Source organism: Bos mutus, chromosome 18, assembly GCF_027580195.1.
Source record: "Bos mutus isolate GX-2022 chromosome 18, NWIPB_WYAK_1.1, whole genome shotgun sequence".
Taxonomy (NCBI): domain Eukaryota; kingdom Metazoa; phylum Chordata; class Mammalia; order Artiodactyla; family Bovidae; genus Bos; species Bos mutus.
The window spans coordinates 51228104-51255540 of NC_091634.1; the positions used below are offsets into that span (position 1 = coordinate 51228104).

At 55.2% G+C, this 27437-nt stretch overlaps 1 protein-coding gene across 6 annotated transcripts in view; it reads right to left on the reverse strand.

The window, feature by feature from the left end:
* The window catches only part of GSE1 (Gse1 coiled-coil protein), a 399869-nt gene that overhangs the window by 242555 nt on the left and 129877 nt on the right, over positions 1–27437 (reverse strand). For all 6 annotated transcript variants that reach the window (XR_011467737.1, XM_070388604.1, XM_070388605.1 and 3 more), the window contains exon 2: positions 5170–5350. Coding sequence is in view for 5 of the 6 variants with exons in the window: in XM_070388604.1 (XP_070244705.1) it covers positions 5170–5350 (181 nt within the window). In the remaining variant the exon portion in view is untranslated. The remainder of the gene's footprint in view (positions 1–5169; positions 5351–27437) is intronic.

The window sequence follows — 27437 nt, forward strand, 5'->3', positions numbered from 1 at the left end:
TCCATGTCACGGAAATCTGAATCAGTGACAAGGACCCACCAAGTCGCACCCTGGACAAGGGACCAGCTGAAAGCAAGCAGAGCCTGGCGAGTGGGGAGAGGCCTGGGGCCCAGCCCCGAGAGCCCCCTCTAAACACTCAGAGGCTCCTGGGGAGGGGTTACCGAAAAGCCCAGAGCCTCTGGGCTGCCTGGGCTTCTCTGCCTCCTGCCTCGACATGCAAGCTCCATGCTCCCCAGGGAACAGTAAGTTCCTGAGAAGATAAACAGTCTCTGGTTGGAGAGAAAACAGACTTTGGATCCCAGCTCAGCTGGAGATGAACAAAGGAAGAGAGCGGTCGGCAGGAGCAGGGACACACTGCCGCGGCGCAGAGCGTCTCCCCGTGGAGCCGGCGCGGGGGCTGGGGGGCTGCAGCCAAGCCCGGCCGCCCTGCCCTCCAAGCAGCTGCCGCTTGGCTGCAGAGAACAGGATCCACCCAGTGCCTCCCGCCAGAGCACTCAGCACCAGCACCCGCTCCAGGCGAGGCCTGCCAAGGACGTCTTGGGGCCCGAGCCAAGTACCCAAGCCGAGGCCCTGCCTTCCTGGCTGCAGAGGCCCAACCTCGCTGGCCGGGAGTCCATCCACCCAACGAAGGAGTGACAAGAGCCGCAGCAGGGCCAGGACCCCGGTGGGCACCAGCTCACCCTCCTCGCAGGGCCCCACCAGCTCCCGCATCCCTGAATGTCAGGTGTGGTGCTTGGCGACGGATGTGGGTCACCTGGGGTCTCACGGCACTCGCGGGGGAGCCGGGGCGCGGAGAAGTTGTGCCTGGAACCAGGGGCTCGGAAGGGGCAGAGGCAGGATGCGGATTTAGGATGTGCCAGGCCGGACCCGAACGCTTAAGAGAGGCCCACACCCAACAAATACTGATTGTATTTAAACCCAGGGCTTCCCTGGTGGCTCAGATAGTAAAGAATCCACCGGCAATGTGGGAGAACGGGGTTCCATTCCTAGGTTGGGAAGATTCCCCTGGAGGAGGGCATGGCAATCCACTCCAGTATTCTTGCCTGGAAAATCCCCAGGGACAGAGGAGCCTGGCGGGCTACAGTCCATGGGGTCGCAAAGAGTCGGATGCGACTGGAGCAGAGCACAACATGTATTTTTTTAAGCCACTACAGCAGCAGTAGACACCAACCCCCAACTCTTCCCAGACTCCCGTCATGGGACCAGAGTAGGTGAACGGAGGGGTCCTGGGCCGGCACGGGTTGGAGACAGAGGATGCACTGCATCTCCCACATACGCTCCTACTCCGCTGGCCAGAACTGCTCCTGCCCACCCCTCTCTACCGGGCCAGGGGTCCCCCAAAGCCAGGGACAAGCACACATGAGGATGGAGGCTTTCTGGGTGGGAGTAGGGTGGCAGGGGTCTGATAGGACAGAAGTCTGATAAAACAGACCACCCCTCAGGGCTGGCAGACCCCAGCACCCTGATGTGACTGGAGGAAAGGCAGGAGCCCAGGGGACAAACCTAGACAGCATTTTAAAAAGCAGAGACCTCGCTTTGCCAACAAAGGTCCATAGAGTCAAAACTATGGTTTTTCCAGTAGTCATGTACAGACGTGAGAGCTGGACCATAAAGAAGGCTGAGCGCCAAAGAACTGATGGTTTTTGAACTCAGGTGCTAGAGAAGACTCTTGAGAGTTCCTTGGACTGCAAGAAGATCAAACCAGTCAATCCTAAGGGAAATCAACCCTGAATATTCACCAGAAAGACTGATGCGGAAGTTTAAGCTCCAGTACTTTGGCTACCTTATGCGAAGAGCTGATTCACTGGAAAAAGACTCTGATGCTGGGAAAGATTGAAGGCAGGAGGAGAAGGGGAGGCAGAGGGTGAGATGGTTGGATGGCATCACTAACTCGATGGACATGAGTCTGAACAAACTACAGGAGATAGTTCATCGGGAAGCCCAGTCGGCTGAGTGACTGAATGACAGCAGGAGCACACCATGATGGGGGAGTCCACCTTGCTCCGGCTTTTGGTGACTGCCCCCCAACCCAAACCCATCAGTTGGGTCTGCGGCTTCAACCACGTCTACCAATGAAGACGATATCTGCCACTTTAGATGCCGCTCCAGAGCTCAGAGAGGACGTCCAAGGGCCCACGGGGCAGAACACAGGGCCACCGCTCAGCTGGGCGGCAAGGCAGCCCCAAGGCCACGCGGGGAGCCTGCGCCCAGAGGGGCGGCCCTGGAGCTGTGTGGCAGGCAGTCTGCGGAGCCTTGCCCGGCAGCACTGGGGGCCCCTGGGGGGTCCTCCCAGGCCCCTGACTCTACCTTGAACTGTAGCCAGGGAGGCTTCGCTGCTACAACCTCATGCCTGCTCAGCAGCTCTGGAAGGTTCTGAGCCTGGCGGAAGCTCTGTGGAGGGATGCTGGGCCTAGACTCCAGTCACTCCCTCGCCTGTCACCGGACAGTACTGCCCCTTGCCTGCACAGAGACCACTGCTCGGGAACGCCGTCCCCGCGGCTACTGATGGATTCCGAGTGACCTCTGGCTGGATTCTACGCCACCTGCGAGTGCTTTGTGAGAGATGGACTTTCCTTTGACTAAAGGCTGAAGGATACTGGAAGGAGCTGGGGCTGGTGGGGGGTCACCACCTTCAAGGACAGCCATCTCGCTGTGAGGTTGGGACAGCGCCCTTCTCCCCCCAGCCTGGTCCACCCAAGGTCCATGCCTTGCCTGCCAGGAAGAAGCCCAGCCCCGGGGGTCCCTGCTGCCCCTGCAGCCCCAGAGCTGTTCTCCAGCAGCCAGCCAGCGAGCACCCCCCAGGCGGGCCTTCCAGATGCAGTGCCTGACAACCACACAGCTCCCCCTGGGTCTGGGAGGGACGCAGGCAGCTGGGCCATGCCTCTCCCCGGGGCACGCGGCCTCCAGCCCCCCAGCCCAGCACCAGGGCGGCGGTGGTGTAACGGCTTCCCGCCCCGGCGAGGGCCGCTGTCCCCACACATGCAGGGAACTGGGGCTCAGAGACCGACAGTGGACAGTTGCCCCCCAAGGCAAGGGACACAGCCCCTCAACCTGCCCATAGCCACCCGGCCCTCTGAGAAAGGCCCCTGCCCCAGCCGGCACAGGGGAGGCGGCTGGAGCCCACCATCACGGAGGGAGCTGGAGGGACAGTGGGGAGACGGGAGGGGCGAGGAGCTCTGGGGAGGGGGCGCGACGGGGCCTGTGTGCGTGTGCCTGTGTGTATTGCACACCCACCCTCGTGCCTGGTGCGCCTGCCAGGTCTGTGCGTGTCCCCCGCGCGTCCCCACGCAGCGTGTCCATGTGTCTGTAGGTGCACGCCCCTGCGCCCGCCCGCCGCCCAGCTGGCGGTGCACAGCTGGACCCGGGGGGCCGTGCGCACGGCCCGATGCGAGGTGGCAGGTGTGTAATAAACCATTAGTCACTGTCACGTTTCCAAGCAGCGGCCTCCCCGGGAGGGGCTGCCTGCGGGCTGGCGCTGCCTGGCGGGTCTCCAGCTGTGAGCTGCGTGTCCCCCATCCCCCCGGCTGCCGGCAGGGCTGCCGCCTGACAGGGGAGCAGCTGGCTGGCGTGGGTCTTGTGCTCCTGCCCTGCCCCAGGGGCCCCAGGGCAGGGGGGCAGGGCCTCGTGTGTGCCCAGCGGGGTAGGGAGGTCCTTGAGGGTCATGGCTGTGCAGCTTATCACCCAGAGCTGAGGGCGGGCTGGGACAGCAGCCTCAGGGATGCTCTGGGCTGCCGGAGGAGGCGCCAGTGGGGCGAATAGGAGTTACAAGCAACAGCACTGACACCAGCCAGGACGCCGGGCTCTCAGGGGAGGGGGGCCAGGACTGCACTGGACCTGCCATTCTCACACCGGCTGGTGAGCCAGGCACTCCACTGGCCTTCCCGCCCATTCCTCAGATGAGGAAACCGAGGCGCAGCGCAAGGAGACGCTTGTCCCAGGCGTCCCTGCCCACCACCTGCAGTCCCCTTTGCTGCCAGACACCCCGTCCCCCTCTGCCACGGGCTGGATGCCCCCTGGAGGGCTGGTGGCCCATCAGCCCGTCAGCCAGCCCCTTCCCTTGCTGAGTCCACACTGCAGAAAGCAAGAGGTGGGTGCCTGGGGGCATCCTGGAGATGGACTCCCAGGACCCCAGCACCACGAGCTGGCTGCCCCACTCGCTGACAAGCAGCGTTTTCCACCAGCCGCCCCCGCAGTGGCCCAGCAACAGGGAAGGCTGGGCTGGGGGCTGTTAAGCATTAGTCCTCTTAGGGGCACAACATGCCCAGAGAGCCACCCCGCGGGGTCTTGGCCTAAGGGGCTGCTGCAGGGCCCTCCCTAGGTAAGAAAGCAGGTGTCCACTCACCGTTCCCATTCCAGGGCCCACGGGCCACACAACAAATGCCTCAGGACTCCACGCTCACAGGCCCAACAACCAACTTGGGGCCAGCCTCTCCATCACTGGGGAAAGCAACGCGTCCAACAGGGTAGGGATGGTGGGGACAGGGTCTTGGTGGCTGGAGGGGGTAGGAGTGAACGCCCACGCTGGAAAACGCCAGGCAGCACCTCCCGCGGCCGGACCCCCTTGTTCCCTCTGTCCCAAATGAGGCTACACCGGGAGCCATGTGCCTGGACGTGAGCGGCGCACCCCCACGGCGGGAGGGCAGGCGAGCCCCGCACCGGCAGCTGGACATCACGCAGCACACGACGTGAAATGGAGCGGGACGGCAGCTGTGACAACAGGCGGCCTTTCAGGGCTGCGCAGGCCCCAGAGGCAAGGCTCACACCCCAGACACCCGGCCACGGGGTGCCAGGCAAACACAGGTGTGGCGGAAGAGCAGACGGGATCCTGGCAGGTTGCTCTGGGGCGACAGGGCATCCAGGTAGATGGTGAGTTCTAGGGCAGGGTCTGGTGGCTCATGGAGCTAGATCCATTATGCTATTTTTTAAATGAATGAGTGAACACAATGGAATGTAGAGATAAAAAAAGAAACCAACAAAGGCTGTGAATTGACAACGAGAGAGAGGGAAACGATCAAACTCAAGTCAGGAAGACCCAGCCTCCTGGCTCCCCACTAAAATGTGGCGACCCTGGGGTGGGAGTCTGCACCCCAACTTCTGGGGAGGCTTCTGGCTTCCAGGAGCTGCCGGATCCACTCCAGTAGACAGAAATGGTGAAATGCTGGCACCTACCTGTGCCTGCAAGGTCCGGTCCGGCCCCATCCAGGCTGCTCTGCTGACACCGGGCTGGCCCCTGCTCCTGGCCGGCCCTGGGGCCCCTGGGCAGGCTCTCTGCTGGGGCACCCGGCCGAGGCTCAGGCTCCCGGGCGGGAGCGTGGGTGGCTGTCGACGTCTCGAGAGATGCAGATGTGACCTAGAAGAACAGGAGGGGGATGTGGTGAGTCTTGGGCACGTCTGCTTGGAGGTGCCCCAGGATGCTGGGTATCGCCTCTCGCCCACAGTGGCCTGGCGTTGCTGTCAGAGGCCTGGTGTGGCTGGATCTGGGAGCCAGAGTGTCTTCCTCGTCCAGCAAACGTTGCCCAGGGACACCAGGCTGACCCCCAGGCGCTGGGGGTCCACTCCCAGGACCCACTGCCACCTGGGCACCTCCGCTCTGCACAGGCCTCTGTGACAGCTACCAGCTGGTCGCACGTGTACTGACCACTCTAGCTAATCTTCAGTTCTCCCCGCAGGGCGGTCATCCTATCCCCACCCTTGCCCTGTGTTTTTATTTTTATTTTTTTTTCCTCTAATTTTATTTTATTTTTAAACTTTACATAATTGTATTAGTTTTGCCAAATATCAAAATGAATCCGCCACAGGTATACATGTGTTCCCCATCCCGAACCTTCCTCCCTCCTCCCTCCCCATACCATCCCTCTGGGCCGTCCCAGTGCACCAGCCCCAAGCATCCAGCATCATGCATCGAACCTGGACTGGCAACTCGTTTCCTACATGATATTTTACATGTTTCATTGCCATTCTCCCAAATCTTCCCACCCTCTCTCTCCCACAGAGTCCATAAGACTGTTCTATACATCAGTGTCTCTTTTGCTGTCTCGTATAATCGGGTTATTGTTACCATCTTTCTAAATTCCATATATATGCGTTAGTATACTGTATTTATGTTTTCCTTCTGGCTTACTTCACTCTGTATAATAGGCTCCAGTTTCATCCACCTCATTAGAACTGATTCAAATGTATTCTTTTTAATGGCTGAGTAATACTCCATTGTGTATATGTACCACAGCTTTCTTATCCATTCATCTGCTGATGGACATCTAGGTTGCTTCCATGTCTTGGCTATTATAAACAGTGCTGCGATGAACATTGGGGTACACGTGTCTCTTTCCCTTCTGGTTTCCTCAGTGTGTATGCCCAGCAGTGGGTTGCTGGATCATAAGGCAGTTCTATTTCCAGTTTTTAAGGAATCTCACACTGTTCTCCATAGTGGCTGTACTAGTTTGCATTCCCACCAACAGTGTAAAAGGGTTCCCTTTTCTCCACACCCTCTCCAGCATTTATTATTTGTAGACTTTTGGATGCAGCCATTCTGACTGGTGTGAAATGGTACCTCATAGTGGTTTTGATTTGCATTTCTCTGATAATGAGTGATGTTGAGCATCTTTTCATATGTTTGTTAGCCATCTGTATGTCTTTTTTGGAGAAATGTCTATTTAGTTCTTTGGCCCATTTTTTGATTGGGTCGTTTATTTTTCTGGAGTTGAGCTGTAGGAGTTGCTTGTATATTTTTTGAGATTAGTTGTTTGTCGGTTGCTTCATTTGCTATTATTTTCTCCCATTCTGAAGGCTGTCTTTTCACCTTGCTAATAGTTTCCTTTGATGTGCAGAAGCTTTTAAGGTTAATTAGGTCCCATTTGTTTATTTTGCTTTTATTTCCAATATTCTGGGAGGTGGGTCATAGAGGATCCTGCTGTGATGTATGTCAGAGAGTGTTTTGCCTATGTTCTCCTCTAGGAGTTTTATAGTTTCTGGTCTTACGTTTAGATCTTTAATCCATTTTGAGTTTATTTTTGTGTATGGTGTTAGAAAGTGGTCCAGTTTCATTCTTTTACAAGTGGTTGACCAGATTTCCCAGCACCACTTGTTAAAAGATTGTCTTTAATCCATTGTATATTCTTGCCTCCTTTGTGAAGATAAGGTGTCCATATGTGCGTGGATTTATCTCTGGGCTTTCTATTTTATTCCATTGATCAATATTTCTGTCTTTGTGCCAGTACCATACTGTCTTGATAACTGTGGCTTTGTAGTAGAGCCTGAAGTCAGGTAGGTTGATTCCTCCAGTTCCATTCTTCTTTCTCAAGATCGCTTTGGCTATTCGAGGGTTTTTGTATTTCCATACAAATTGTGAAATTATTTGTTCTAGCTCTGTGAAGAATACTGTTGGTAGCTTGATAGGGATTGCGTTGAATCTATAAATTGCTTTGGGTAGTATACTCATTTTCACTATATTGATTCTTCCAATCCATGAACATGGTATATTTCTCCATCTATTAGTGTCCTCTTTGATTTCTTTCACCAGTGTTTTATAGTTTTCTATATATAGGTCTTTAGTTTCTTTAGGTAGATATATTCCTAAGTATTTTATTCTTTCCGTTGCAATGGTGAATGGAATTTTTTCCTTAATTTCTCTTTCTGTTTTCTCATTATTAGTGTATAGGAATGCAAGGGATTTCTGTGTGTTGATTTTATATCCTGCAACTTTACTGTAGTCATTGATTATTTCTAGTAATTTTCTGGTGGATTCTTTAGGGTTTTCTATGTAGAGGATCATGTCATCTGCAAATAGTGAGAGTTTTACTTCTTCTTTTCAATTTGGATTCCTTTTATTTCTTTTTCTGCTCTGATTGCTGTGGCCAAAACTTCCAAAACTATGTTGAATAGTAATGGTGAAAGTGGGCACCCTTGTCTTGTTCCTGACTTTAGAGGAAATGCTTTCAATTTTCACCATTGAGGATAATGTTTGCTGTGGGTTTGTCATATATAGCTTTTATTATGTTGAGGTATGTTCCTTCTATTCCTGCTTTCTGGAGAGTTTTTATCATAAATGGATGTTGAATTTTGTCAAAGGCTTTCTCTGCATCTATTGAGATAATCATATGGTTTTTATTTTCAATTTGTTAATGTGGTGTATTACATTGATTGATTTGCGGATATTGAAGAATCCTTGCATCCCTGGGATAAAGCCCACTTGATCATGGTGTATGATCTTTTAATGTGTTGTTGGATTCTGATTGTTAGAATTTTGTTAAGGATTTTTGCATCTATGTTCATCAGTGATATTGGCCTGTAGTTTTCTTTTTGTGGGATCTTTGTCAGGTTTTGGTATTAGGGTGATGGTGGCCTCATAGAATGAGTTTGGAAGTTTACCTTCCTCTGCAATTTTCTGGAAGAGTTTGAGCAGGATAGGTGTCAGCTCTTCTCTAAATTTTTGGTAGAATTCAGCTGTGAAGCCGTCTGGACCGGGGCTTTTGTTTGCTGGAAGATTTTTGATTACAGTTTCAATTTCCATGCTTGTGATGGGTCTGTTAAGATTTTCTATTTCTTCCTGGTCCAGTTTTGGAAAGTTGTACTTTTCTAAGAATTTGTCCATTTCTTCCACGTTGTCCATTTTATTGGCATATAATTGTTGATAGTAGTCTCTTATGATCCTTTGTATTTCTGTGTTGTCTGTTGTGATCTCTCCATTTCGTTTCTAATTTTGTTGATTTGATTTTTCTCCTTTGTTTCTTGATGAGTCTGGCTAATGGTTTGTCAATTTTATTTATCCTTTCAAAGAACCAGCTTTTGGTTTTGTTGATTTTGCTATGGTCTCTTTTGTTTCTTTTGCATTTATTTCTGCTCTAATTTTTAAGATTTCTTTCCTTCTACTAACCCTAGGGTTCTTCATTTCTTCCTTTTCTAGTTGCTTTAGGTGTAGAGTTAGGTTATTTATTTGACTTTTTTTCTTGTTTCTTGAGGTGTGCCTGTATTGCTATGAACTTTCCCCTTAGGACTGCTTTTACCGTGTCCCACAGGTTTTGGGTTGTTGTGTTTTCATTTTCATTTGTTTCTATGCAAATTTTGATTTCTTTTTGATTTCTTCTGTGATTTTTGGTTATTCAGCAGCGTGTTGTTCAGCCTCCATATGTTGGAATTTTTAATAGTTTTTCTCCTGTAATTGAGATCTAATCTTACTGCATTGTGGTCAGAAAAAATGCTTGGAATGATTTCTCTTTTTTGAATTTACCAAGGCTAGCTTTATGGCCCAGCATGTGATCTATCCTGGAGAAGGTTCCATGCGCTTGAGAAAAAGGTGAAATTCATTGTTTTGGGATGAAATGACCTATAGATATCAATTAGGTCTAACTGGTCTATTGTATCGTTTAAAGTTTGTGTTTCCTTGTTAATTTTCTGTTTAGTTGATCTATCCATAGGTGTAAGTGGGGTATTAAAGTCTCCCACTATTATTGTGTTATTGTTAATTTCTCCTTTCATACTTGTTAGCATTTGTCTTACGTACTGTGGTGCTCCCGTGTTGGTGCATATATATTTATAATTGTTATATCTTCTTCTTGGATTGATCCTTTGATCATTATGTAGTGACCTTCTTTGTCTCTTTTCACAGCCTTTGTTTTAAAGTCTATTTTATCTGATATGAGTATTGTCCCTATTTGCATGGAAAATCTTTTTCCAGCCCTTCACTTTCAGTCTGTATGTGTCCCCCTGTTTTGAGGTGGGTCTCTTGTAGACAACATATGTAGGGTCTTGTTTTTGTATCCATTCAGCCAGTCTTTGTCTTTTTGGTTGTTGCCCTGTGTTTTTAAAAAATATTGTCTAGTAAAATATGTCGCTGCTGTTTGCTGATTACTCGCTAAGTCGGGTGCGACTCTGTGACGCCAGGGACTGTAGCCCACCAGGCTCCTCTGTCCCTGGGATTTCCCAGGCAAGAACACTGGAGTGGGTTACATAACAAAAAATTTACCATCTAGACCATTTTAAGGATACAACTCAGTGGCGGGAAGTCCAAACATGTGTGCAACCATCCCCCAGATCCATTTCCGGAACTTTCTCATCAGCCCAAATGGAAACTCCATACTCATTAGACACTACCTCTTCACCCCTGCCCCACCCCGGCACCCACCATCCCGGCCGCTCACTCTGCCCCCGGTCCACAGGGGCGCGGGGGACTGGGGCTCAGAGAGGGGCGGCGGGAGCCTGAGGTCACAGAGCTGCCGAGGCAGGGCTGACACAGGTTCGCATCCTGGACTCCTAGGCCTGAAACCCTGGCAGCTCCCTGGGGGCTGGTCCCGGGGCCTGGCGACCCCCAGCTCCCCGATTACAAGCTCTGGGACTGCATGGCTGTCAGAGAACAACTTTGCGTTGATCCCGTTTTTCCAAGGATTAGGGCTATAAAAGCAAAGTGCCTGAGAGAGATGGATGGTGCTCCATCCAGGCTCCGCCAGCCCCACACGCGAGAGACGGGTACATTTACCATTTGTTTCCGGGAGCGCTTTAATTTATGGGATCCATATGGTGACGCTGCCCTGACCACGGCCCCCGCAAATCCCACAGGGGTGCTGGCAGCTTAGGCTGGAGCCAGGAGGGGGTGGCGCCTGGCCCCGGCACACTTCATCCACTCCTGGCCTGCTTAGGGCTGGGGGCCCACCGCACGGCGGGGAGCCTGGAGCCCCTGTAGACCCCACTCCGTAGGGTTTTCGCTGCTCTGGCAAACCCTGCCATCACCACTCGGGGAAACTCTTGCCAGACGCAGGGCTGCTGTGTCCCCGTTAGTCACAGGATGACTCGCCAAGCCAACCCCGGGGACTGTCTGCGGGGTGGCACCAGGTCAAGTGGGCAGCGTTCTCCAAGCCCCTGGGGGCAGGCTGGCATTGCCCTGGCCCTGACCCTGCTGTGCGCTGGTGCAAAGGAGAAAGAGGTGTGGCCCGCCCCCGCCCTGCTCCTCCTCCTGGAGCACGGGGAGGTGGCTGGCAATGCCTCCCGGCTCCCCGGATGGGACATAAGGATGCCGTGACTGAGCACCTACTATGCGCTACAGTTAATCTTCCAGGGAAGAAAGCACGGAGACGCACGGGGACAAGTGGCTGCAGTAAGTGGAGGTGCCTGGATTTGAACCCTAGCAGTTGGGAGAAGACTTGGCTGCTCCAAAACAACCAGGGACATAGCCTTTAAGCAGAGAGCAGCAGATGGCAGAAGAGAATACTTTCGGGTGGGAGTGGGTGCAGATGACAACGACTGCAGGAGCTGGAGAATAGAACTCCCCAAGGGCTGGGAAAATCCAGGCAGGCTTCCTGGAGCAGGTGGAACTGTCCTGAACTAGACCTTCAAAGAGAGCAGGTTTGGAAAGGGAGGGGGGACAGGAAGGAGGTACCGGGTAGGTGAGACTGGGGGTTGGGGAGGGGGAGGCGGGCAGCGCCAGTCCACCCGGCGCCATGTGGAGGGAAGCTGGCTCCATCCCACCAGGCCTGATCTTTCAAGAGGAAGTGGGGAATCCATCTTTAAAAGCGACACCCGCGTGATTGTTAAGTGTTGAAATACTACACGAACCCTTACATGCTGCTGGTGGGGCTGCAAACTCGTGCAGCTGCTTTGGAGACGGCCTGGTAGTTCGTCAAGATCCAGAGACACAGAGTTGTCACAGGACGCAGCCACTCCACTCCTAGGCAGGTATCCCAGAGAGACAAAAGCAGACGTCCACACGAAAGCTTGCCTCTAAATGCTCATAGCAACTCTCAGTTCACAGAAGAATTCAGCGATGAACTTGGAGGCAGGTTCTTCCCCCGTCGAGTCCTGCCAACACCCTGACCTGCAGTGGGGGCCCCTGCTGAGCATGCAACGGTAGGCGTGCAAGCTGCTTACGCGTAATCCTCTGTTACACAGCAGTGGATAACTAAGACAACCTTAGAGCAGGGCCAGGCCCAGAAACACACGCTCCCCGGCACCATCATGTGCCAGACACTCTCCCTCCTCGGGTCCAGCTGTCCCCACCACAAGGATTTCACCCCCTTCTCTGGGGTCTGTCAGCAGCTGCCCCAGAAGCCAAGGAGGCTCAGTCACTGTTAATTGCTGGGCGAGGCTGCCAGACACACATGGGCGGGAGTATCGTTATCTCATGCTAGCATCATCGGAGGTGGGAGGTGAAGGTTCGCAAAGGTTCTTGGCCAGACCATCGCAGGGAGGCAGAGAGCAGCCTTTCCTCACCCTTCAAGGCCAAATTTACAACAGTTCCCGACTAATAGAAAGCAGACCCTTGAACCAACACATCCACTGTGTCTTCTCGCTACCAGAGCCCAGAGCTCCAAGCTCACGGCCGGACTTACTGTGCTATTGGGAGGGGGGCCTGGGACATACATTGCTCCCTGCCCTGAGGACCCTGGAAATTGGCAGCACCCCAGAGAGTCCATGGGGCCCTGTGGAGCGAGCAGGATAAACTTTATTGTCCCCTTTATTTCCCTGGACCGGGGCCACCACATTTAAAGCATTAGTTAACAGGGAAAGGAAAAAAAAGGGGGGGGATGGAAATTTCCAGGGTTCTTTACCATAAAAGGGATCTGCAGCCCACCACTGAATATCCTAATGAGATCTTGCCTTGTTACACTTTCTCTGGGGAGCTAAGTGATTTCTGCAGAGCGCCGATTCCAGGTAAATTTGCAGGTAGGGATGATGGTGGCTGGGGGCATGGGGGGCAGTGTGCCGGCAGAGAGCAGCATCATGGCTACAGAAAGGAGAATCATGTATCAGGCTTGTCAGCACCAGGGTATCTGATGGATCGTATCAGTCCTCGGGCTCCCCAGGTCTGGGAACTCCTGCTCTATTGTTCTGTAGAATTGTTTTATTGAGATAAAATCCATATACCATACTACTCACCCATGGAAAGTATATACAATTCGGGGGCTTTGAGTATAAGCACAGACTTGAGTGACCACCAACAGCATTCATCTAGGACATACCCATCACTCTGTCCCCCCCAGCCCTGGCAGCTGCTTGTCTCCCTCCATCTTCACAGGCGTGCCTCCTCTGGATGCTGCATATAGACGGAACCGTCCACCATGTAGCCCTCTGAGTCTGGCTTCTTTCGCTCGGCATAATGTTTCTCAGACTTGCCCACGTGGTAGATTGTAAATCATGTATTTTTAAAAACAAAGGCAGTTCCAGTTTGAGGACCCACAGCAGCCCAGAGGCCACTGGACGAGATGCCAGGACTTCCCTCTCCGGCAGCCCTGCCAACTGACTGTTCCCCGGGCACCACCCACTCACCCCAGCACCCAGGCAGATTCCACCTCTCCGGCTTCCTGCAGAGCGTCAGGGTCAGGCACTGGGTTCTGGGTTCTCTCCACTGGTTTCCAGCTGGGAGATCTTGGCAAAGTGACTTAACCTCTCTGGGCCTCAGTTTCCCCTTCTGTAGAATGTATTAACAACCCAGCAAAGTCTGACTCCCAGAGGCAAATGGAGGGGATGAGTTCTTTCTGCTAAAGCACATAGTAGGTGCTCAAGAAACGGTCGCTTATCTCAAGACCTAACCACATAAGCATCGGGAACAAGAGCCAAAGGGGTGCCGGGGCCAGGGGACCCCACAGAGCCTGGAAGGGTGTGTGCTGGAGAAGGTGTCACAGTCTTGGCCTTGGGGCCCCAGCGGGCCTCTGGGCACTTTCGGCCTCAGTTGGCAGGGCCACCTTCTAGGTCCCCTCGACCACTGCGGGCACAGAGCGTGAGGCAGTTCTGGAGTCCCTGAAGTCATGGGGTAGGATCTGGGGTGTGAGACTCCCATTTTTCCTGATCACCCCGAATCTTCTCTTTCCTCCAAATCGGCTCAACATACACTTCAGGAAGCCAGCCTTGCCAATCCCAAATAAAGCAAACACGGGCCTGAATCCTGAGTGCTGCCTGCCTGCAGCCATAACTAAGAGTAACAGACGAGTCATGACTGCTCGGACTTCAGCTTACGTCTCGGGGAAATGGGCCAGTGATGCCCTAGCCTAGCTTCACAGAGCGCTTGCCCTGTGCCAGGAGTCCACTGAGCACTTGCTGTCGGTAGCCAGAGTCATTCTTCCAACAGCCCTCCCTTAACGCCTGCTTTGTTAAGGAGGAGGAAACCGAGGCACAGAGAAGTCGAGTCAGCTACCCAAGCTCACCCAGCTGGTCAGAGTCAGAGCGCCCACAGCGCTGGCACCAGGGGGTCCTCACTGCACACCGGCAGGGCCTGACTCATGCTGGCTCAGCAGACACACGGCAGCCTGGATTGTGGGTGAGCAAGTGGGCTGTGGAGGGTCTATCTCAAGAGCAAGGCTGGGAGGGGAGGCAGAACTGAGCTGCTGGAGAGGGACGAGGAGACACCAGCATGCGACGGCGCCCATGGACACAGCATCACCGGCCCTTGGCCCCGAGGAGTGATCAGACACGGACGGGAGGCCTGGGCCAGGGGATAAGAGCCACCTCCCCCGCAAACAGCAGTGGCTGGGGGCCTGCCTTGGCTTGAGGGTGGGTGGGCACAGCCCGGCTGGTGGGAGACCCTGCCACCGGCCAGGGACCTGTGGGTCACAGGCCTGGAGCTGTCTATCTGGGAGGGAATAAGGACACACGGGCCAGCCCTACCATGAGGACCCTCCCCCCCATTTCCTGGCACCCACCCACGAGAGCCCACCCCCAAAGATGCACTCAAGCCTCTCTGGGGGGGCTTCTTGTCCTGTGCTACAAGCTGGGGCATCAGAGGCCTAAGACCAGTATTTTATGCCCCTTAATTCCCTGTAATAGCTCCATAATGGTGAGCAGAGAACTCCAAATGCTTCAGGAAAGGGGACGATCAAGCTCTGGGTCAGGGGGAGACAGAGCTGCTGAATGCACAGTCCCCGACAAGCAGACAACGAGCGGGTTATTAAACGTGCGGGGCAGACCGGGCGTAATTGGAAAGTTATTAGATATGGAATACACACAGCACCCAGTAAATGAGTAATCAGGGGCTAATTAAGCTCACGCGACACGGCAGATCGCGCCGGAGAGGCTGGTGGCTGCCACATCTGTGGCAGCAATTAGGGGCGCTCCGGCTGCGGCGCCCGCAGGGAGGGGGGTCGCCTGCTCGGGCAGAGTCCCAGCCGGGGGTCTCAATCCCACTCTTCCCCCAGCCGAGTCCCGCCAGGTGTTCCCACGTCTCAGGGGCGGGAGGCGGGGTGGGGAGGCTTATCCAGCCTTGAGGACACAAGGTCCTGGACTCAGAAAAAAAAAAAAAAAAGAAGGTTTTTGTCCCTAGCCGCACATCTGGCCAGGAGAGGACTCGCTGCAGCCTCCTGAGGGGACAGACACAGTCATAAGGGTCCCCCCAAATGACCTGCAAAGTGTGTGCACAGAGTCACCTCTGAGAGCTTCACTGGAGTTCTGCCAGGCAGGCCAGCCAAGGGGCATGACCAGCCCATTTTATAGATGGGGAAACGGAGGCTAATAGGACCAGAAGGGGACGGAACTCACCCAGCCTGGTTCCTCTGCAGCAGGCACAGACACCGCCTCCCAAGTGTCTGGGAAAGACGGGGGCACTGCTGTTTCTCAGGAGACTGGAGCAGTTACGTGGACAAAGGGAGCGACCGTCTGGGTTCCTCCAAACTAGGTGACCTTGTGCATGCTTCTGAAAGCCTCTGAGCCTCAGCGTTTTCATCTGCAAAGGGGGTGCTGAGAGTCACACCCACGGCACACGGCAGTCGTGAGGATTCCAAAGTTAGCATTCGCGCAGTCCAGCCCAGGCCTGACACACGGACGTCATGGACGCATTTGCTAAAGCCAGAAAGAGAAGAAAGCCCACTCCTAATGCCACAAAGAGAACCAGAAAGCCCCTAGTTCAAGTCCCGGGGGCTGCCGGAGCTGAAGAGAATCCAAATTCAGCCGAAACTAGGCACTCTTTCCGAGCCAGGAGCCAGTCTGTCCCTGAAGGGTCCCAGCAGAAGGGCAGGAGACTCGGGACAAAAATGTCTTTCACTGGTCACAGGTATACGTTGACTGCACCTACAGAGCGCCAGGCCCCACACCCGTGACACCCAGTGGGTGTCAGCCCATTACGCCTTAGCTCTGGGCAGGGGCAGGAACTGTTGGGCCCCATCACACAGATGGGGTAACAGACCCAGAAAGGTTGGCTCGTGGCTGTGTCTGGATGGCGCAGGTGGGGCATGATGTCTCTGGAAAAAAGAAAAGCCAGAGTCTGGGAGTTCCTGGTGGGCCCGTGGTTAAAAGTCTGCCTTGCAGTGCAGGGGAAGTGGGTTCGATCCCTGGTTCACGGAACTAAGATCCCACGTGCTGTGGAGCAACTGAGCCCATGCGTCACAGCTAGAAAATCCGTGTGCCACAGTGAAAGACACAGCAGGACGCCACAGAGATCCTGCATGCCACAGCTAAGAACGGATGCGGCCAAATAAGTCAATAAATATTAAGAAAAGAAAGCAGGAAAGCAAACCGGAGACTGTTGCTAACAGCACTCAGAGCATCGAGAGGCACACCTGGGTGGGGCAGGTGCAGCTGGACACACAGGACCCCAGGGAGACTGGAGCCGGCCAGAGGCAGGCAAGCCCAACTTATGCTGCTTCTGTGGCTGAATGGGACCTTCGGAAGGTGCGAGCCCGGCCCCTCACTCAAGGGAGGCCTCTGGGCCAGCTGAGTCCCTTGTCTGGCCAGGGGCAGAGGCAGGGGTCTGCAGGGAGGAATGCACTGTTTCCAGAGGCGAGCTTGCTGCCCCCTGACTGCCAGGCTGCAGGCCGTGCGGGTGGTGATGCTGGGGGAATCCAGTTCAGGCCCAGGGTTAGGGATGAGGCCCTCCGGAGTCTGGGGACCCCTGGAAGCCAGCAGGGGGAGCAGGCTGATATCAGACCAAAGACTGCCTGACCCCCGGCTCTCCGGGGCTCCCCCTCCTACTCCTGTGGTGCTCTCTCACCTCCTCCTGCCTCCTAGGGAAAGTCTCCCACCAGTTTCTGGGCACACAGCCCTCCTCACTTCAGCCCAACCACGCCTGAGCCGGAGCCAACTTTCCAGAATACCACACTCAACCAGCCTGCACAAAATCCTTCCTGACCCCTCCGCGGGACATCTGAGAGCCATGTGATTTGGGCCAGCCTAGCTTCTCACACGTTATGCCTCACGTCCACCTAACCACCTGACCAACCCTGCCTCCATCCACCCATCCTTCTACCTGTCTATCTGACTGTCCATCCATCTGTCCATCCATCTTTCCATCCAACCGTCCATCATCCCTTCCATCTATCTATCCAATCGTCCAGTCAACCATCCATCCATCTAATAAACATCTATTAGGCACCTACTATTGCCAGGCATTGCACCTGAGCTACAACCGCCGACACAGCAGGTAAACGCCCCTGCCCTTAGGAAGGTGACGTTCCGGGGACTTCCCCAGTGGCCCAGCCTTGCGATGCTGGGGGTGTGGGTTTGATCCCTGGGTCAGGGAACTAAGATGACACATGCTGCGGGCCAACTAAGCCTGTGTGCTGCAACGATGAGCCCGCCCGCCCTGGAGGCGCCACAGAGCTCTGGGCTAATGCCACGGCTAGAGGGCCCATGCACTGCAACGAGAAAGATCCCGCAGGGCACAACCAGGATCCCGTGTGCCGCAACGAAGACCTACAGCCAAATAAACGCATTAAAAAAAAAAAGAGTACGGGAGGGTTTATTACAGTATTCTCCCCCCTTCTGTGGGTGACATTCTGGTTGGGGAAGACAGACTCAGTAAATCCATACTGACGTGTCAGTTGGTAGGAGGTGCCAGAAGGACGAACAGGAGAAGGGGACAGGGAGGGGGAGCGTGGCCAGAGTTAGAACTCTCCATAGGCTGGCCCCACTGAGAAGGGACATTGTGCAAAGACTTGAAGGAAACAAGAAAGCTAGCCATGGATATCTGCAGGAAGAGTGTTCCAGGAAGTCAGTCAGTTCAGTCGCTCAGTCATGTCCGACTCTTTGTGACTCCATGGATTGCAGCCCGCCAGGCCTTCCTGTCCATCACCAACTCCCAGAGCTTACTCAAACTCACGTCCATCGAGTCAGTGATGCCATCCAACCATCTCATCCTCTGTCGTCCCCTTCTCCTCCTGCCTTCAATCTTTCCCAGCATCAGGGTCTTTTCAAATAAGTCAGTTCTTTGCATGAAGTGGCCAAAGTATTGGAGTTTCAGCTTCACCATCAGTCCTTCCGATGAACATTCAGGACTGATCTCCTTTAGGATGGACTGGTTGGATCTCCTTGCAGTCCAAGGGACTCTCAACAGTCTTCTCCAGCACCACAGTTCAAAAGCATCAATTCTTCAGGACATCAACGTTCCAGGAAGAAGGAACAGCAAACAAGATGCCCCGAGGCGGGGAGCACATGTGCAGACCTTTCGTGAAAAGGCCAGACAGTATGGGCTTGCTCGCTTCCGCTCCCCTGCAGGCGTTCCGCAGGGCCTGGGGGCTGTGTGCCTTTGTGCACCCACTCTACCTCTCTGGGCTTTGGTTTCCCCATTTGTAAAATGGCAAGGGCTCCCTAGGTTCGAGGTTCAGGGCGAGCACAACACAGGGGTCTGATCACGAGCCACTGTCATGTCCATGAGCCCCCCTCTTATCCCAAAATGCCCTCTGCTTCTCCCCAAGTCCCTGCCTCCTTTCCAGCCAAGAGCCTGCCCCCCTCCCCCGGACTCTCCCTGGCTCCCCTTCCCAGGCAAAGGCAGACCCTCCCCTGGACCACCTCCAGTAGAGCCCTCATCTGAGTACCACTGATTCAGGGGTTATGCTTCTGGCCCCTCAAGACTGTCCCCACCCTGAACAGCACCTGGTAACTCCAAGGCCTGGCAGTGTCCCCAACACAACACAAAGAGGAGACATCTAAGTTGTGGAAGGAGCCACATGGTGGTGTGGGGAACCACGTTTCAGGCACAGGGAACAGCCGTGCAAAGGCCCTGAGGCAGGAGAGTGCCTGGTGTGACCCAGGGTCAGTAATGGGGACCACGTGGATGGGCCCCTGACAGACTCGGGCTCTCATTCAGAGTAAGAGGGAAGCTGGGAGGGTTCCAAGTCAAGGACAGATGTGATCTGACTTTTGCTTTAACTTTTGACGATGAGATGCTTCCAGATTCACATGCAGTACGCAGGAGAGCCTGCGTACCCTTGGCTCAGTTTCCCCAAAGGTAACATCTTACAAAACCAGAGCCAAGGTCACAGGAAGGAACTATCAGGACAACCTGCCTCTGTTGGGCACGTGTCCCCAGTGGGACCTGGACTTGCACGGGCGTGTGCATTCTGTTCTCCTGAGTGTTATCTCCAGCATCGGCTCCTACAAACACCTCCACCAGGGACAGGCAGCAGGCCCACCCTCAGCATCCCCCGGGACGCTCCCTGACAAGCACATTCCCCTACTCCTGCCCCAGACGCCCAGCCCAGCCAGCCGCTGATCTGTTCTCCATTTCTACGTTCTGCCGTTCCAGGCATGTTATGCAAATGCAATCACAGTCTGTAACCCTTTGGGACTGTTCCCGCTCAGCACGGCTCCCTGGAGGTTCACCAGGTTGGCGGGCATTTTGGTGGTTTGTTCCTTTTTATTACGGAAGTCATCATCCACGGCGTGGCTGTTCCTCGTCTTGGGGGCCTGTCGCCTGGTTTCAGCAGAGGGAAGCTGGTTCCCTGCAGGTTGAGGGGCTTCTTCTGTCCCATCCCAGGCTCATGTCCCACCACGGCCCTGCCCCTCCTCCTGTCTTCAGAATCTGCACCTGGTTTACCTGCCAGCTCCCTGTCCGGGGCCTACCCCCTCCATCTGGGAACCAGCACCCTGCTCATCAGGCATGATGCACCCCTACACCACCCCACACAGCCTCTTTAGATGCCCCAAATTGGGGAGTCAGGGGGCTTGTCAACCCAAGGCTTCTGGAGCGCTCCTGGTTCAGATGCAGATCAGAGATGTTTAACAACCTGCCAAAAGCCGCACAGCTGGAAAACGGGCCGATGCCCACCCTGGCGTGCTTCAGTTGCGTCAGAGATGGGTTCTGAGGACAGGGTGAGAGAGCGGGCTGGCGCGAGGGCTGCCCTGGACCCTGTGGGGGCTCCGCTCGACCCTGTGCCTCCACCAGGGGGGCCTGGGCGGCTGCAGGTAAACATGACATAATTACTGCGGAGGGAACTGTGCTGTCTCACCCGGGGCAGTCAGTTTATCAAGCGCTGACAGTGCATTAGCTAAGTGATCACTAGACTATTAATTTTTTTTCCCCAGCCCTTGCCAGGGGTATTACAGTGAAAAATGGCAGCTTAACCGCAGGGAAATTCTTCAGGGTGACAAAAATAAAAATAGCTCTAATTGAAGTTGATAGAAATTATACCCTTTAAAAACACACGTCAGGGTGCACTGGCTGTATTGTAAATTAACGCGGGGGCAGGGTTTCTGACACAGGATGGTGGGAGCACAGCGACAGCCACAGCAGCCTCCCAGGGCCTCCCATCTGCCGGGCCGCGGCTCAGCAGCCTTGGGGGGCGACGGGCCTGCCTGGAGGCTGGCGCCCGGGTTGGGGTAGGGTAGGGGCTGGCAGTTGTGGCCTCGCTCACCACCCAGCCCCTGCCGAGGGGCAGCCGGCAGGATGAGGCCAGGGCCACTTCGGGGAGCCCTGGGTGTCCTGGGGTGCTGCAGGCCCTCCTGGGAGCAGAGGGGGCCGGGCCCTCAGCAAGCCAGGCCGGCACTCCAGCACCACGGCCACCGCGGGGCCTGGCTCGCAACGCTGGAGGCCAGCGTGAAACTCGCCCATGAGAACGTGTTCATCACGGAGGCCCCGGCCCATCAGACGGAGCCTGCGTGCTCTGGTCTTGGCGGTGAAGCGTAAGCGTCCCCCAGCAGCCAAGGGGCTTCAGTGCGGCGTGTGAAAGAATGATAAATATAACGGCGATAAAATACTAATAATCACAGGCAGAGCATCTGCCCGGCGCACCACACTGTTTCAAGTACTTTCCACATGTTTTAATTCACTTAGTCCTCGACACAGCCGGTGAGGCAAACACGGTCATTATCGTCATCGCGTTCCAGACGAGGAAGCGCGTCTGGAGGCCCAGGCAGGCTGTGCAGCCCGCCTGCAGGGACGGTCACTCGGCCCCCTCTAGGCTGGCCTCCGAAGCCCCCTGCTCAGGGCCCCTGAGCCCAGCAGAGGATGGGCCCCCGGCCGGCAGGCAGGTCTCTGGAGGAGCCACCCTCGGAACGTGGCACCGGCAGCGGCGTCAGCGGGGGCCCTGCACACGCACGAGACAGGAAAACCAGACTCCATATCACGTCTGCTTACTCGGCTTTCACCTTCGCGGTTTATCGCGCCGGCTTCCAGTTGAGAATGTTTCCGGTAGTCTGAAATAGACAGGCTAGCCCATTCTCAAAGCTCTGGCCTCTAAGGGTCGAACACTCTTCCTTTCCTATAGAGATGAGCAGCTGGAGAACAGAGAACAGCACTTGCCCTGCTGGAGGTTCACAGGAACATCACGAGCTGATGCAAGAACAAAGGATTCCGACACCAGGAGGCTTGCAACAACAAGCCACGCCCTTCCCTCATCTTGACTTGACTTATTCATTTATTTTATTCTCACTTATTTTTTTGGCCACACCGAGTGGCATGCAGGGTCCCAGCTCCCTGACTAGGGCTGGAACTCGTACAGCCTGCAGTGAAAGCCAAGTCTGAACCACTGAACTGCCGGGGAATTTCCCACCTTGACTTGAAAAGGACTTTGCTGAGACCCTTCGGGGAATTTGGGGTTTGGAGGGCATGAGCCACCCGTCTCCTTGCACAGCCCTGCAATAAGCCTTTTTCTGCTCCAAACTCGGATGGTTCGGTATTGTTTGGTCTCACTGTGTGCTGCACACAAAAACCCGAGTGTGGTAACATACACTTATTTTCACACGACTTGTACAATTTACTTCTATTTTGGCTTCACCTTTACTGAGGTTGAGAATTCACTTAAGCTTCCTATAGCTTCCAACAACTTAAAACTGTGCTAGGTATTATGCATTGGTCAGGGGTTGGGGGTGGGTAAAGAAAAAAACAGACCTAAGAATTAAATTTTGGAATACTTATCGGGCCCTTGCCCCAATAAATGCCAGGCACTGTTCTAGGCACTGGAGATTCACAGCACGACGAGGAAAGTTCCAGGCCTCTTGCCGCTAATGTTTGAAAAGGTTGGAAGAAATAATTACAGAGCCACTCATTTCAGGTCCACAGGCAAAGACAGAAGTCACCAAAAATGAAAATCCAAATACCATCTTACGATGGAAAGACACAAGTCAAAAATCTAAGAATCTGACCTGCAAAGGATTCTAAGCTTACTCTTTTAAAAAGAATAAAGGGAAAGATTAGAAGGAATCTCTCATTTTCTCTCTCTCTTCCTGAGCGTGTGCGTGTACACACACACACACACACACACACACACACACCATTTCCAGGGAGAGAAATCTAATAATGGGAGAAACCTCGAGAAGAGCGATTTTCATGGCTTTGCACTGCTGTCTTCCCTGAAAAGATCTGGAGGGAATAATTGACTGGAGTGAGTCCTGATTGAGGTGGAAAAGGGAAAAGTAAACGTGGGAAATGCAGACAGGAGCTTCTAGAAAGGGCACGGCACACGCGCAAGTCCTGTGGGGCTGGGTCCGCTCTGCCCACGGTTGGTCCAGAGAAGTCTTGGGAGACACGGGAGCAGACCCCGGGCCGGCACAGACATGCACGCCCCTCTCCCAGGAGAGAACGAAGCCCCAGGATGGAAGTGACGGGACTGCTCGCCTGGCATCACACCCAGGTGGACCGCAGAACACATCATCGTGGGGGTGGGGAGTGACTCCGCAACCACGGTGAAGGGCACCGGACGACTCCCGGCTGCCGGCCGGTCTGCGGGAGGGGACGTGACGCCCGAGCCAGGAGAGGAAGCGGCTGCAAGCGACCTCCGTGACCTCGCACGACATTCACTCGGGCCACAGCAGCCACCTGGGTTAGCCCCAGTCACCTCGGGGCACAGGAACCCCTGTGCTGACCTCACGGGGCCTCTGCCTGAAGGATCAGAGTGGGATGCCAGTGGGAAGAGCTGTGACCCAGCCCACCACATGCCTGGCCGCACTCTGCACGTCACCTTATTTCATTCTTAAGCCACCGTATCAGTAACGATCGACAGTAGCCTCCACCTATTAAAGCATGCCTGGAGTCAGGCGGTGACTCCTTCCCTGGGGGCTGTGTGGCCCAGAGAAGTTACTAAACCTCTCTGGGTCCCAGCTTCCTCACCTGTAAAATGGTCATAATGACAGTACCTTCACAAGAAAGGAAAAAAAAAAAAGACTCAGGTACTCAGAACGCCACCTGGCCCTCAGGAGCTGCTCAGGAAAGCCCGGAGGATTTTATTTTCCTTGAGATAACTACTTAATGTCATTTGACTTACGTACCAAGCGCTGTTCAAACACTTGAAACATCTTGACTGGCTTGATCCTCTTAACACGCCTATGAGGCAGGTTCTACTGTATCACATGCCCACTTTATGGATGAGAAGACCAAGGCACAGAGCTGGTAAGTCAGCTGCCCCAGGTCACACAGCACCAGCTCTGCACCCAGATGCTGTCACGCTTGCCGTCATCCTTGGTCTATACCATTAACCTTCTCACAACACCGTCCCCCAGAACACCCCAGGAAGTTCAGAGGGCGCTCAGGGACCCCCACAGTACAAATGACATTAAGCAACTTCATACAAACAGCTGGTTAGAGGTGAGGCAAGAAGATAAAGGCAAGTCTGGAGACGCAGAGGGGTGAAGATCTAATAGTGTGACGATCAGAAGGAGAATAAAGCGAGCATACGGTGGGCTGGGGTTGGCGGGTGAGAGTGTGTCACCCCTTCTGTGGAAGGCAAAGGGCCCTGACTCCCGGGACGGGGGAAGGACGGGGAGCCTGGGCGCGGAGGCTCCGGGAACAGGAGGGGCCCTTCCTCAGTCCCACACCGCTTTCCAGATCTTTATTTTGATGCTGCGTTCCTTTTGATCATCATGAAAAAGGAAAACCACCACCGGCACCTCTCGAGCGGAGGGGCTGGCGTGATCGGGAAGGGCTGGGAAGGCGCGGAGGAGCCGGCTTTGTTTGCGTAATCTCTGTTTCACTGCAGAGATGAATGGGAGCTCGGGGAAGTCTCCAGCACCCCCAAATCTCCGAGGGGAGAGGGACCTGAAATGTCGTCTACCTCCTGCTTCTCAAACTCAGGATGTGTCCCACATAAGAGCAATTTTTTAAAAAAAGGGAATGGAATAGGAAAAAAAAAATATTGGCATGCACCATATGTAGTAAAAATACCATTTTGTGAAACAGGTTTCAGGCACTGATGTATGTCAGCGTCGCCTGGGACCCGGGCACCGAGGACCCCCACACCCTGTGTGCAGAGCCCACCCGTCTTCTGGCCCTGCCCCCAGGAGGCTCCACGGGCCACACCCCACTGCCACTCTGCCCTCAGACCCTGCCCCCCATTCCGGGACCCCAGGGTCCCTGCTTGCGCGCCCGAGTCCACGCTCAGAGCTGTGCAGGCCTCCCTCCAGTGCACCTCCTGAGAGGATCACCCCGTGAGAGAGCCCCCCAGAAGGGCCATCAAAGGGCAGCAGGGCTGGAACTTGGGCCAGCAGGCTGGGTGTCCACGTGTGGGAGCCTCATGTCCTGCGGGCCACAGTACCGGACAGAAGACGGGATGGGCACGAGTCTCTGTCCACTGTCGCCAACCCCCAGATGCTGGGGCAGACCTGGTGCGTGTGTGCATGCGTGTGTACACATGTGGGTGTGCACACGGAGGCATGCACCTCTGTGCATGCCTGAGTGTGCACGCACATGCCTGTGTCTATGTGGGCATGTTTGTGTGCACACGTGTGCATGCATGCACCACTAAGCGTGCGTATACACATGAACTGCATTGTGTAAGCACGCAGGTGTGCACACATGCATGTGTGCATATATGTATTTGTGTACACATGGACCAAATGTGTGGCTCTGGCATGGGGTTGTGTGCACCCATGTACACATGGACCAAATGTGTGGCTCTGGTGTGGGGTTGTGTGCACCCATGTACCTGGCATGTGAGCATGTGGTGTGCACCTGTGGGCGTGTGTGGGCATGCACGTGTGATGCACTGCCCGTGTTCAGTAGCGCACAGTCCAGCAGCTGGAGAGGGCTGCCTGGTCCACCCCGATTCACCAAGCGGGTGGGCACACTGACCCTGCCCCACACGTCTGTCCTCCCGGGGGGACTCCCTTACCACTGGCACCTTGGATGTTCCGTCTTCAAAGTCAGACACTCAATCTGGAAGTGCCCTGAGCGAACCCTTGTCAACCTCCCAGCTGGAGAGCCAGGCTTCGTAAACTCTGGTTGAATGAGAACGTGAAGAAACACAGGCTCAGAACCCAGCGGCCCAGCCCCAGGCACTATGGGGTGCCACAGAGCGGGAAAAGGGCTCATGGACGACCCCAAACACCCCAGTGGCTGCCCGAGGCACAGCCCAGAGGCTTCTAGAAGGACCCCAGACCACACATGAGTCAGAAGCAGTCCTGGTGCCCCATTCTGTCACAGCCCCAAGACACTGGGGTCCCAGGAAGACCTCGGTCTTGCCTTGTTCAGGCCGTGAGCCCCACCCCAGCCGTCCTCCCAGTGCTGCCTAGTGGGGGGCGAGGCCAGCCCCAGAATCCCCCCACGCTGGCCGGGGAGCAGGTGGGGGCTCTTGACAGGAGCCCTGAGGGGAGCAGAGAACTCCACCCAAGCACTCCCTGGCCATGGGGGTGGAAGGAAGTGCCCACCGGTCCCTAGCACGGCCCGAGGCTCACACTCAGCCTGTCTTCCATGGGCCTCAGGGTTTCCGACCCTAAGCTGCGGGTGGTCTTTTCTCCCCTTCCTCCCCGTCTCTGGCAGGCTGTCATTACTGTGGCTGTCCTTCAGAACGGACAGCCACCAGGCGGTGGGGGGCTCCACGCGTCCCTAAGGGGGGACCTGTCCACTGAGAGGGTGCCGCCTGAAAGTTGAGCTTTAAAACTTCACACTCAGATTATTTAGGATGCCTGGTGGGGCTGATGGAGAAGAAGGCAAACTAGCAGCCCCAGAGCCTTCCCTTGACTCTGTAGCTCACTAAGAGGGGGTGCCTGAGGATGGATAAGCCGCCCTTGGAAACAAGGCCTGGCCAGCAGGGGGAGGCTCCCAGGTGTCCTGGAACGGACTGTGCGGGAAGCTCTGGACAGTATGGAGCAGGGGACGTGCTGCCCAGGGGCCGCCTTCTCCTGCAGCCGCAAGGTCACCCCTCTGATGAGCGGGGCCCTGGGTGAGCATCCGGAGCAAGCATGGGGACCAGAGTGACTTCATCTTGCTCTGTTCACCCCACAGGCCGCATCTCACACCAGCCTCCTGAGTAAAGGGCCAATACACCCACTCTACAGATGGGGAAGTTGAGGCTGGAGAGGAAGGTGGCTTCCAAGGTCTGGCTCCAGGTGGGGGCAGAGGAGCCTGGGGTTCGTGGTTCCCTGTCCCTGGTGCCACACCCCCCCCCAAAAAAAAACAGGCACCCCAGCATCTTCAGGAGCCTGGTCTGCATGGGAGCTGCCCCTGGAGAGGCCCTGCTTAGTGTGCTCAGCCAGCCCACGGCTGCCAAGGTGCCAACTCACTGGCTCCCTGCTAATTACTCATTTTTGCAGATCAAAGGCCTTGTTTATTAAAAAAGTGGATTGAACTTGTCTGCTTCCCTGCCTCAGAAACAAAGCTAAGACAGCCTGGCCTCCGCCTACAAGCCCTCCCTCTGCCCACCCGGGCTTTTGCAGAGTGAGTCCCTGTCAATGCCACCTGTGCCTTGGCGGGCTTGGGGCCCCCTGGAGGGCCCATCAGCTCGGGGCAGGGGCTCCCCGGCACCTGGTGCCTGGGAGTTAAGGGCTCCTACCTGAGGGGCCCACCCCACTCCACCCCACACCTCTGCCCATCGACGCTCACCCTCCAGCTCAGCCTCCTGGGACGAGCAAGACTCGGAGGAGCGGAGACAGGAGAGAGGGACCCCCGGAGAGGGAGGCTGAGAAGAGGGGTCGCGCTCACAGGCAGGGATCCACCCAGCCAGGGGTGGGGGAGGCAGTGACAGGGACGAGAATAGAGACTAGCCCTTCAGGAGGGGCTGAAGGCAGCAGGGCAGTGACTCCTGTGGCCCCCAGGCAGCTCCGCCCAGGCCCCCAGGAGAAGATGGTGGGGGAGTGGAGAGGAGGCATGCTAAGAGCTCTGGTTTCCGAACCCAACGGAGCTGCTGAGAATCCTCCTGTGAGACCTGCGGAAAGTCTCTCCACCTATCTGAGTCTCTGCTGCCCCATCTGGAAAGTGGGGCCAAGGGTCGCCCTTGTTTTGCAGAGATGCTGGAGGATTCCGTGAGTTAGGTATAAAGTACACGGCTTCCCAGGTGGCACAGTAGTAAAGAATCTGCCTGCCCATACAGGAGCTGCAG